The 11,936-nt window shown below is 47.2% G+C and overlaps 1 protein-coding gene across 3 annotated transcripts in view; it reads right to left on the bottom strand.

The window, feature by feature from the left end:
- The window catches only part of celsr2 (cadherin, EGF LAG seven-pass G-type receptor 2), a 47,237-nt gene extending 36,378 nt beyond the window's left edge, over positions 1 to 10,859 (bottom strand). For 2 of the 3 annotated variants that reach the window (XM_052076622.1, XM_052076621.1), the window contains exon 1: positions 7,056 to 10,858. In XM_052076622.1, coding sequence (XP_051932582.1) covers positions 7,056 to 10,587 — 3,532 coding nt within the window. In that variant the 5' untranslated portion in view covers positions 10,588 to 10,858. Of the gene's footprint in view, positions 1 to 7,055 lie in introns of all 3 variants that reach the window. The other variant, XR_007964164.1, reaches the window with a different exon arrangement.
- Positions 10,860 to 11,936: the final 1,077 nt, after the last annotated feature.

The raw sequence follows: 11,936 nt of genomic DNA on the forward strand, positions 1-11,936 counted from the left end.
AAATACAGGCCCTAACATTTGAGTTTTTGAATTGTCTGGAGTGTAGCAGAGCACCCCTGGTGTTCATTTCCAAACAAACCCCAAGTAAAAGAGGGTAAGAGAAGAGTCGGCTAAAAGGCTGGCACTGTGGTAGCCGTAATAGTTGGGGCGACTTCCCTATTAAAATCAATGCATGTACACACGTGGCGGCCATGTTACTAGGGGCGACTGTCCCATCAAAGCTAATGGAAAGCATTTACATTAGCTTAGCATCGCGGTGGTGAGCATGAAGCTCAAAAGGAATATTTCATACCTACTCCTTCATACCTGTGGCTGTTTTTTATTCAGGCACTATTAATGTACATGTCTCTCAAACATGCTATATTTGGTACAGCATATAGTTGTTTTTTGTAAAGCCCCTATCGATAGTATCTAACCATAACTGAGATGAAAAAAGGAAAGTGTGAACATCGTAGCAGCGTAGCTCATGAACGCGACCAAATGCAACACCATTATGCTCCCCACAAGAACCAATAATGTAATTTTGGATTTTTGGAACTTTAAAACTTTGCAGACAATTAAAAAAAATTGGCTTTACAATATTGCTCAAGGAGAAAACTACAACCTGCATCCAATCACACATTGCCAGCAAACTGTGAAATCGTAATCACACCAGTGTAGTGGCTCACAGGGAGGACCATCTGTTTGACTACAGTGACGCCCTCCTGTCACTATCAATACAAGGCCCTGGTGAGACAGTTGCAAATTTCCGCATGTCAGAGATCACTGCAGCTCGCAGTCACACACAGTTTAACGTTGACACTTTACACTCTGTAGCCGGAGCATATGAAACCAGGTCACTGTGAAATCACAATCTGGTTCCATGCTAAATGGAAGCAATGTAGCGTGAAGGTAACAGTCCGTTAAATAATCAGATGCTGTCACGTTCAGGATTTTGGAAGTGTTTGCTGGCTGTGATGTCCGCTCGGTTCAGCTGAAGTCTGAATGCTGAGAGTATACGAGAAATATATGATCTGGACAAAAGTTATGGGACAATGCTACTTGTAAATCAAATGAAACAAGCAACCTGAATAATAGTGAGTAGGGCTGCGCGCCATGCCAAGCCAATCTGTGATTCATTCGGGGAGTAGTGTCACCATTAAACTGTACACTACAGTAAGTAGTTACCCCATAAAATTCAAACAAGTGGAAACAAAGACAGAAAGTTGCCACCGCAGACCGACAGAGGCCACTCCCATTGTCTGCCAGGAGGATGAGGACAATGCGGGACAACCCTGATAAATAAGGCCTAACCCCGTCACTGCACCAATCCTAATCGCAAACAACTCCTGTCTCTCAGATGATGTCAGCCCCCTCTAACACACACACACACACACAAGCACACACGCATAACCTACACTTCCTCTGCAGGACCCTCATACCGCAGTCAAGTGTAGAGAAACACGCTGATGTCTTGCTACTGAGGAAAGAAAAAAAGCCAGGGGCAAGAAATGGGATACGCTCCGACTGCATCAGAAAGACAACAGCACCATTATATCAACAAGAGGTCTCAGGTGCTTTTAGGCTTCGGAAGTCTGCCACATGCAGGTGTAAACTATGGAAGAAAAAAAAAGAAAAACATCGCTAGAGATGGTTTATATCGGGGGTCAGGTGTCGGCCACCTCGCCGCACGCCCTATAAAAATGTCTGCACCCGGCGGGACAGGTCAGCGTCTCCCAGAGTACTGCAGCTCCAAAGAAAACCTGACATGCTTCACTGCCAAAGAGGGAGACGGGGACAGTTACTCTTTAGAACTTTATGTGCCAACCCCTCCCCCGCATCTTCGCCCCACAAAAGGGGACCTTACCCCTCATCCCCACCCAGCAGGAATTTCTCAGGCATTGCTGGGTTCACCATGACAACTGTGCGCTTAACAAAGCATTTCTCTTAGGCATTCTTCCTTTCACAGACCAGGGAGGGGTAGCTGGGGGGGGGGTGGCGTGTGGGGGGACTCGAGGGGGAGGGAGGGGGTGAGAGTGCACAACAGTCAAAAAAAGACGGGAGAGACTGAGAGGGAGGGACGGAGGAGTTTGAAATGATGGGAGGGAACAGTGGAGGTTATAGGGGTGAGAGGCAGATAGACTCAGATAGGAACATGGGAAAAGGGAGACATGATGTCAAATAGGGGAGAAGGGAGACACAAGTCCTCTACTGCCCCAGCAAGGTGCTGTGGAGGACTCTGTGTCAACCAACCTGAACAAGAACCTGGGGCCTAGCGAAGACCACGTTTCCAGATTGCAGCGCTTCATCTCATCAAATGGTCTTTCATGCTGTTTAAGATAACATTATGCAGCCTCCAGTTTCCAAAGATGCGTGGATGTCTGGATGTGGCTATGCGCCCTGAAAGTGGCTGGCGACCAGCCCACCAGGGTGTACCGCATCTCTTATCCAATCCTTGAGAGGAAAAGCACTTTAGAAATTAATGGACATTCGAACATATAATCGTATCAATAGCAGTTTTGAGATCTGATGCAGGTTGACCGTAAGAAATAATAACCACATGTATTTATAACTCGTCAGCCCCCCCCCCCCCCCATCCCACAACTGCCTCCTTCCAGCTACACACATTCCAACCAGGTCTAGTGTGACTGACAGCTTGCACAGAGAAAGTTAATTAAAAAAAAAGTAGCTTTCCAGGTGCTTCCGCTCATTCTCGCCTCATGTAAACGCAAACAACACACATGCATAACACACACACACCGTCAAGTCAACACAAAATCACACCAGTTGCGCACACAGAAAAGCAAATTACTGTATTGCTTGGTTGAGATAATTACATGATAGCAGTAAGTGATGAAAGCAGTCCAGCTGTTGGCGACCACACACACACACACACACACACACATGCACAATACAAATGAATTTAAGCAGCTGTATGAACTAGCGTTTCACTGTTGATGTAGAGATCAACCATGAGAACCTTCCAGAGTTCCAAGCAGCTTCAAAGTTTGGATGATTTCAAACGAAACCAAACTCACGTCAAGCATGGCGCGTTCCATTGAAATTCAAGATACGCAGCTTTGTTTTACACAAGTGACAATCACAACTTGTTCCTACAAGACTGTAAAAGGAGCATCTAAATATTTAAACTTCTTTGCGAAACCAAACACCTGACAGAGCCTGTTAGGTAGGCCTCCGTCTTGGTAATCCTACAACGTCATCACAAGTATTTACGGGTAATAAAAACTCCACCTAAGTGCCATTTACAAGCACAAGAAAAGAAGCGCAATCCCCATGTACAATAATGTGTGGATAATGAAAAAGAATAAAGGGATAATGTTATGAGAATGAAGATGGAAAATTCATTGAAGAAATATTCTTGAAATGATGAAAAATAAAAGTCTAATATGACAACAAGAGGGAACTCAACCCAAGCCCCAATCAATGGTTCTCAGTTCTCGTTCACAATCTCTACAGCGGCCTCTTGCAACAAACAATATGCCAATTTCGAGTTTGGAATTGGATTAAAACACAGGACAAAGTGTCCTTGCTGCATATGGAAGCGAATGTCTAAATTATTTGCGACAAAGGAAGTTAAACTCAGCGGGTCACTAACGAGGCCGTCCCACACGTACAAAACAACGGAAACACACTTTACTCACACAACAGCCGACATCTTATTAAGAACATGAGCTGGTCTCAAGGATGCAATAAGAGGACAATAGAGAACAAAATGCGGCATCGGATACAAACGGCTATTAATGCAAGCTCACGCCCGGCCGGCAACGGTTGATCAGGCGCGGGTGTGTCAACACTGATCTGCCGCGTCCTAGGAAAGAGAAACAAAAGCCAATTTAATCCCACGGATGAGGAGAAGTCCCCTTGGCTTGTGTTGTGACCAGAATGAGTCTATATCGCACATGCGATTTGTGCTGTCGAATACAGAAGAAAATCAGTGTATTAATTTCACGTCAAAGTGTCATACAGTCTACACGTGCATGAAGCCCGGCCGCCGTAAATCCGACGGCGTGGCTGGCTCTCTTAATTATACGCTGATTACTAATTGATGTCGGCTCACAGCACAAAAGCAAATATGCGTTTATTACCCAGACAAAGATCCAATCACTGTTATCGTCTTCTCTTGTTTGTTTCACGGAGATGGACGTGCTCATGAGCAAGCGTCATCTGCATCTTTTTAAATGATTAAAGGTTGACTTCAATGACGTCTGCTCAGTAGCCTCTAAATGGCTAATTAATTTATGAATATAGGTCAGTTACCGGGGAGGGGGTTGGGATCGTTTGAAACATTATTAATGTGTTACAGCCTTTCATGTGATGTATTTGACATTATTGATGATGTCAGATGTAAGTGTGAGGGTCTTACAGCTGGGATTGACAGTGTCCTATGAGAAGGGTGCATTTTTACCATTTTGGGGACAATTTTAGGAAAAAAAAAACCAATAACCGGGATTTAACTGTAAATTTAACATCCTCATCACTTGGGGCATTTTGTTTCGATGAGATTGCAAAAGGAGCAACCGATTTCAATGTCAGTCCTATCGCACAAAGCTTTTACCATTAGCCGAAAGAGTGAGAGAGTGAGCGCCAAAAGATCCCAAAAATCGTTGGCGACTCAAAGTTTTGACTTCCAAGGCTTATTAGGCAAGTGCGGCTTCATTCAAAGCGTTTCACCGCTGGAGAGCGTCGCTCAGAAGCTTTGTTAATCGCAGTGCAACTACAAACAAAAGAGCCCATCACAAATCGTCGATCATAAGGGGCCTCCTAAACTGCCGCATGAAGAGGAAGATAATGGGGAAGACTTGGGAGGTCCCTGGAGGAGGGAAGCCTTTGAAAATTGGGGTCAGCGGCATCGAAAGGAGGAGACTTTCCCGTCTTGCTTCTTTCTTTGCTGCAACTTTAATCCAGCTCCCAGTTCAAACATCCGCAACTTCAACCCCCTCCTCTGCCTTAAGCAGAAGTGCTAGCACATCCATACTCCAAGCAGGTGCAGGGAGACACGGACCCTAATTGCTTAGCTATGCAGTCCGAGCTGTGCGCCCCCCCCCCCCAGACCGTAGCCTGCTATGACTTTGAGAAGCAGCTCATCGATCGACCGCTCACTATTATTCTCCAGGGGCGCAAAATGCTTTCAATCCAATAAAGTTACACGCCACGCTAATCATACAACAATCAGCGGGTGCGGGAATTACAGAATTGGATATTGCCAACCTGAAGATCTTAAAACTGCTAGGCCAAAAGTAACCCAAACTGGGTGAAAATACCGGTGCTGAACCTAGGGCCGGGTCATAAAAGGGGGCCGAGGCAATGCTGGGTCATATATAGCGAGAGCATTACGTTCGACCCAGCACGTTGGTCAAGATCTGGATCCAACAAGGGCTAAAAACGACCCATAGTGATGAGTTAAAGCTACCACAAAATGGGTTAGCAGGTTAACAGTATAACTTTGGTTAAATAAACCACAAATTTTAGGACCAACATTTTTGAAAGAGAGAGAAGAGCTTTCCCCTGTCACCGTCAAGTCACCTGCAAGATACGTTTGGCACAGTTTTTACACCACATGCCCGTCAGTCTGTCCTGATTAGAATTTGAACACTGATCCTTAAATTTACTCCAACTTGATAACACAAACGGCAACCAGTGAGAAAACAAACCAGTAGTTTTAAATGTGCACCAAAAATAGAACAAACTAATTTGAGATTCTAATTATCTATTCATCCATTTTCTTTTACTCTTGTCACGGATGAGCTGGAGCCTTTAGCAGCTATCTTATTAAATCGCCAAATTAATACAAATTAATCGCCATGTATAGAAAAGTTAACGTCTAATTGCACCTAACAAGTATGTTTTAGGAAATGTGGGAGGAAGCCAGAACACCAGGGGAAAACCCACGCGCGCACGTGGTAAATGTGCAAACTCTACAAACCTCGAGCTGTGCAGCAGATGTACAAATCACTTGCTGCCAAGATTCAAATCACCAAATTAAAATGAAATCATTCAAATAAAAAAGGCAGTATACTTAGACCTATGACAGCTATATGATCAATATTGAACACTTCTGTATGGATGCTGTAAACAATACTGATGCGAGAAACGACTGCACTGACAATCACCAACCCACTTAGCCAGCTCAGACAAATCCCCAAAATGCCCATCAGCTTTAATCCACATCCACGTTCAATTTAACCATCACGCCCAGTCTCTTAATTGAGTTCCCCGTTGTGTTGCGTTTTCTCCTCACTTCTGCTAAGGTCAAAAGAGAAGGCAGATTTACAGCAGAGGCACATTAGAGGGGAAGGAAGGGGGACGTCTCGCACTGTTGAGTGTAATTCATGTTCGCAGACTTTTTCAGAGTGAGGAAAACTGCAATTTGCACTTGAATGCAAAATTAAAGCTTTTCTCAAGAAAGGTGGTGGCATAAGCCAAAACCGTGAGGTCAATCTGCTCTGTTGATCTGATGTCATTAAACACACCGTTGCCTGTCAGCAAAGATGCAGTTGCTTTTAAATCTCTTTGTTCAATGAAAAAAAAAATAATTAAACTAACACCAGCGGAACAATAAAAAAGTTGAAGGACACAAATTCTCAGGTGCCAGTCTAAAAATAAATAAAAATTAGTCTTTTCTTTGTATCGGGGGTGGAAGGGGGGGGGGGTATAATCGACAATTATGGCTCCAGATCAGTCTGCCCGCTGTGCGTGGATCAAGCAGGATACAGGCGAGCTTAGTCTGGCAGCTATTTAAATCTTCACAATAGATGGCTACAAATCAATCAAGCTAGTCGAAATAGGAGAGTTTCTTATTGAATGTGCGCCACATCAAACAAATCAAACAATTCAGATCCACGCCCTGAATTTCAATACTTGAATGTCTTGTTTTCCGACGTGTCCTGCAGAAAATGTTAATCCTCCCTCATGAATATTTCTATTGCGTTGAAAATCACTCGGTAAGCAGAAGAAGTCATACATAAGCCGTTGTTTGCTTCCATTATCAAGTAAAGCGAAAATGGAAATGGAGCGGGAGCACATCTGAGTGAGTCTGTGCGATGTCATTATCTTACCTGACACCGAGATTCTCATGGAGGCCTCCAGGGGACGGTTATTATCCAAGGCCTGGCTCAGCTGGATCTCCCCGGTTGTTTGGTTCAGTAGCACAAGGTTCAATTCATTGCCAACCTTAAAGCTGTAGTGGAGCCGGTCCGAAACGTCCGGGTCGTGGGCGGGGATGCGGCCGATCACTCCGGCCGGGAAGCTGCTGGATTTGTCCGTCACGTAGTTGTTGAAGATGATCTGGAAGTTTTTGAGCACGGGCACGTTGTCGTTCTTGTCCACCAGTTTGATGTGGACTGTGGCGCGGCTAACCAAAGGGGCGGAGGTGGCCTGGACCACGATGACGTACTCAGACCTCATCTCATAGTCCAGGTCTATTAGCGAGGTCAGTTCCCCTGAGAAGATATCAAGCTGGAACATCTCTGGGATGTTCCCTTCCACGATCTGGTACATGATCTGCGCATTACTGCCTTCATCTGGGTCTGTTGCTGATATGAGTGCCACCACAAGGCCAATGGGGGTGTTTTCGTCTACCATAATGTCAAACTCATCTTTCTCAAACACAGGAGGGTTGTCATTCACGTCAAGAATTGTCACTTGGATGCTAATCGGCGTCTTCAAAGATGGAACGCCTTTGTCCACGGCAAAGGCCTGCAGTCTGTAAACAGGCACATTTTCTCGATCCAATCGACGTAGCGTGCGAACAATACCTGATGTGGATTCGATTATGAAGTCGCCTTCGCCATCCTCACCGCCCAGGAAAGTGTAGAAGACGCGGCCGTTGAGCCCAGAGTCTCGATCCGTGGCGGACACCTGGACCACGCTGGTGAACACTGCCACGTCCTCCATCACGGAGCCCAAGTAGTTGTCTCTGAGGAAGCGTGGCGAGTTGTCATTCACGTCGTTCACCAGAATCTCCAGGTAGGTGGTGTCCGACTTCTGCGGGATGCCATTGTCGCGGGCAGTGATGGCCAGTGTGTAGGACACCTGGTCCTCGTAGTCCAGTTCCATTTGCGTCGTGACGGCCCCAGTGTCAGGATCGATGTCAAACTGAGGGATGCTGTCGTCCATATAATAGGTGATGCGGGCGTTCTCTCCCGTGTCTTCATCGGTGGCACTTATAAGGACAACCGTGGTGCCCGTCGGTCTGTCCTCATTGATGTTGACCGTGTAGTGGGAGCTCTGAAACACAGGCCTGTGTGTGTTGGCATCGGTGACGTTGACAAACACTTTAGCCGTGTCAAAGAGCGTCCCGTCGCTCGCAGTCACGGTCAGGACATACTGGCGCTCTAGTTTATAGTCCAAAGGTAGGGCCAGTGTGATAAGACCACCTCCGTTCTGACTTGTGATGGAAAACCTGTTGCGAGTGTTTCCACTGGATATCTGGTACGTCACCACGCTGTTAATGTCCTGGTCCGCGGCGGACACCGTCACCACACTGGTCCCTACGGCCGCATCCTCATTCAATCGCATGTAGTACGCCTTCTGGGTGAACTCCGGGTTGTTGTCGTTGATGTCGAGAATGGTTATGCTAATGCTGGCTGAGGAGGACATGGCAGGGTAGCCGTGATCTCGGGCCTCCACCCCAAAGTTGTAGAAATCGACACTCTCTCGGTCCAGTTCGGCCGCCACTATGATCCACCCTGTGCTGTTGTTGATGGTGAAAGGGAAGTTCGGCAGGGTTTCAGTGAGACGATAGTCCAGCCTGGAGTTGTCGCCAGAGTCCGCATCCACGGCTTGGATGTGGATGATGGAGTAGCCTACCGGCACGTTCTCCAACACGGTAGCCTGGAAAGGGGTGCTGACAAAAATGGGGGCGTTGTCATTAACATCAATCACCTGCACCGTGACCAGACCGCTGATGTTGGAAAGAGGGGGGCGGCCACCATCTTGAGCTCGGATTCTTAAGGTGTATTCTTTGCTTGCCTCGTAATCCAGGTGACTCACCAGGTCCATTTGACCTGTCTGGGCATCAATATAAAACTGCCCCCTGGAGTTACCACTCATGATGCTGAAGTGGACGATGGCGTTGCTCCCCTTATCCTGGTCTGTGGCGGTCACTTGCAGGATCTCAGCATTAGGGGTCAAGTCCTCAGGCACCTGAACCACGTAGCGTTTCTCACTAAACTGGGGAGCGTTGTCATTGTCATCCTCGACCACAATGTATACAGTAGCTGTAGCGCTGCGGGGCCCGGGGTCACGACCTTGGTCATTTGCCAGTACTAACAGCAAATATGCATCCACCGCCTCCCTGTCTACGAGGCCTTTGGTGCGAATAACACCAGACCTGGGGTCGATCTCAAACACATCATTAGACCCGTTATTATTAAGGATTTGATAAAGGATGTTACCGTTAACTGGCGCGTCCCCATCAGTGGCCCTCACCGTCAATACTTCATAGCCGATCTCTAGATTCTCTCTGATGCTTTCCTTATAGTCCTGCTGCTCAAAAATGGGATCGTGGTCATTCGCGTCACCGACTGTAATGGTGAGTGTGGCCATGGCCGTGCGCCGAGGGGTTCCGTGGTCCACAGCGGTTACGCGGAACACGTGGGTTTCTTTCGTCTCGCGGTCCAACAACTCCACCGTGGACACGGCGCCGCTGGCCGGATCCACAGCAAAAAGGTTATTAGATCGGCTGTCAAAGAGAGCCTCGATGAAATACTCCAGCCGCCCCGCTTCACCCTCGTCCGCATCTATTGCTTTCAAAACAACAACAGAAGTTCCAGCTGGCTTGTTCTCTGCCACGGACACCTGGTACATTGGGGGCTGAAATTGAGGGCTGCTGTTGATGCTTCTTCTCCTCCTGCCAACAATTCCCAAGTCGGAGTGAGCCGCCTTTTCTAGCAGCTTCTTGATGTGGCCCTGAAGAAAGGGGCCTTCTCCCACACGCCAGTGGATGAAGATGGGGTCAACTCGTGTGGATCCATCTCCGACCAGTACATCGCAGAGCAGGTCCAGCTCCAGGAGCGTCTCCTGGCTCCAGCACAGAGTCTTAGACACAAACAAGTCCCCATCGGAGAAGTAGAAGGGACCCCCGCTGGTGACCCGGCAGCGGATGGGCACTCCAGGTAGCAGCCCCCTCACTGTAAATAAAAAACCTGCTTGGTGGCACTGCGCGGGCTTAACGCACAAACTGAGCACTTCCATGTCCCACTCTGTCTTCCTTGTGGGCTTTTTGGAGCAGTTTCTTCCGTGGATGTGAACATCATAACGGCTGGTGATGAGATGCCGGTAGTCGGAACCCACGGAGTCCACGCAGTCCGACACGGTGTAGAGCGTAAACGGGTTGGAGCGCAGCGAGGCGCACTTTATGGAGTCCGAAAGAAAAACGGTTCCCGTGGCGGTGTCGGTGTCCAGGAAGCGTTCGGTGGCTCTCGGAGCAAGGACCTGATCCAGTGCGCACCGAACGCGCTGTTCCGCGACGGCCAGCACCGTCCTCGGTCGGGCATCCTCGCTGAGGTGAACCACGTAACTGGACACCAGCGGAATCAGCCCCCACCAACAGCAAAGAAGGAGAAAATCCAACTGAACGAAGTGCATCGCTCCTCGATGTGCATCCAAGGGTTCCAAGCGAGGAGTTCAAAACGTGTGGCTCCTTAAACTTTCCACCAGTGACTTTTCTTTTGTTGCGGAGGAGCCCATGCTCTCTCGCGGCGGGCGCACTTCTCACTGCGGGTGCCTTTTTGTTTTGAATGGTATTTTCAAGGTGAAGGTAGAGCCTTTGCAGGACGGACTCTTTTACACAAGCCTACACACAAAAACATTCACACACGCCGAGGAGCTCACTCGCACATCCTGACCGCCAGCGCAACTACGCTTGAATGGTGAAAATGGCTCCTGCGGCGCACTCGGGGTCCTCATTAACATAAACCCGCGTGCATGCATGCGTGCGTGCGCGTGTATGCAAACATTGGACTGTTACGCGAAGGGGTCCACAAATCCTGCCACTGGAGATAAATGAAGACTTCCTTCCCGCGGCTTCATTTATTAAATGTAAAACATGAGAAAGTCAACAGTAGCTCTCGTCAGTAAAGGTTATTTATTTCACTCATTCTCTTATCTCCGCTCCACATACTCTTTTGTGCCTTCTTCAAATGTAGATGGGACCCAAGTGGCGATCTCCCACAATGTGTATTAGAATTAATGAGTGACAAACTTCCGTGACCCTTCCAAAAAAACACCCCTACAGTGGTTTACTCATTAATAGATGACATTCTTCAGTCTTTGACTCACTTGTAACACACCGCGCCGTCAGTTTGCTCTTCCGCCGGTTCACTCGTTGCAATCGTGTATGGAAATCCTAAGAGATGAATTTCATTGGAATCATCGGGCAAAGTTCTGCATCTTGTGACCGAATTGGATATTTGAACCTTCAAAGTTGCTTGACTCCCAACTTGTTTTGATGTCAAAACATTTATCATTGTCCTCCAGATTACTGAGGTGAGCAAAGTAAACATTTGCCAGCTGCGATTAATTTTCACTACGCGGCTCATAACAGAGGCTATACCAAGCAGCTTTCATCTCAGAGTGTGATAAGCAACCAAGCTTTTTGAAGTTGGATGCACACAGACCCGAACTATTAAAGTATATTAAAGCAAAAATAAATCTAATGTAAAATGCCAAAACGTACAACAATAAAAGTACTGTTGTTTTGCATTGAAAATTTCAATGACAATGTTCTTCTCGTTTGTCGATAAACATGAAGCGTTACTGCCATCTAGCGGACAAACTAGCACAAGCGCAGTCGGCAGACATGTTACACTCAGACGACACATTTGCATTTTTATGATTTAAAAAAATGAACACCGGTTTGACTAAATGGAAACCTAGTCTCTTGAAAGTTAGAAGGGTTGGTTTCAATCATACGTTTCCATTTCGATGACTTTGCC

The sequence above is a fragment of the Hippocampus zosterae genome, chromosome 9 (genome assembly GCF_025434085.1).
Source record: "Hippocampus zosterae strain Florida chromosome 9, ASM2543408v3, whole genome shotgun sequence".
NCBI classification, from domain to species: Eukaryota; Metazoa; Chordata; class Actinopteri; order Syngnathiformes; family Syngnathidae; genus Hippocampus; species Hippocampus zosterae.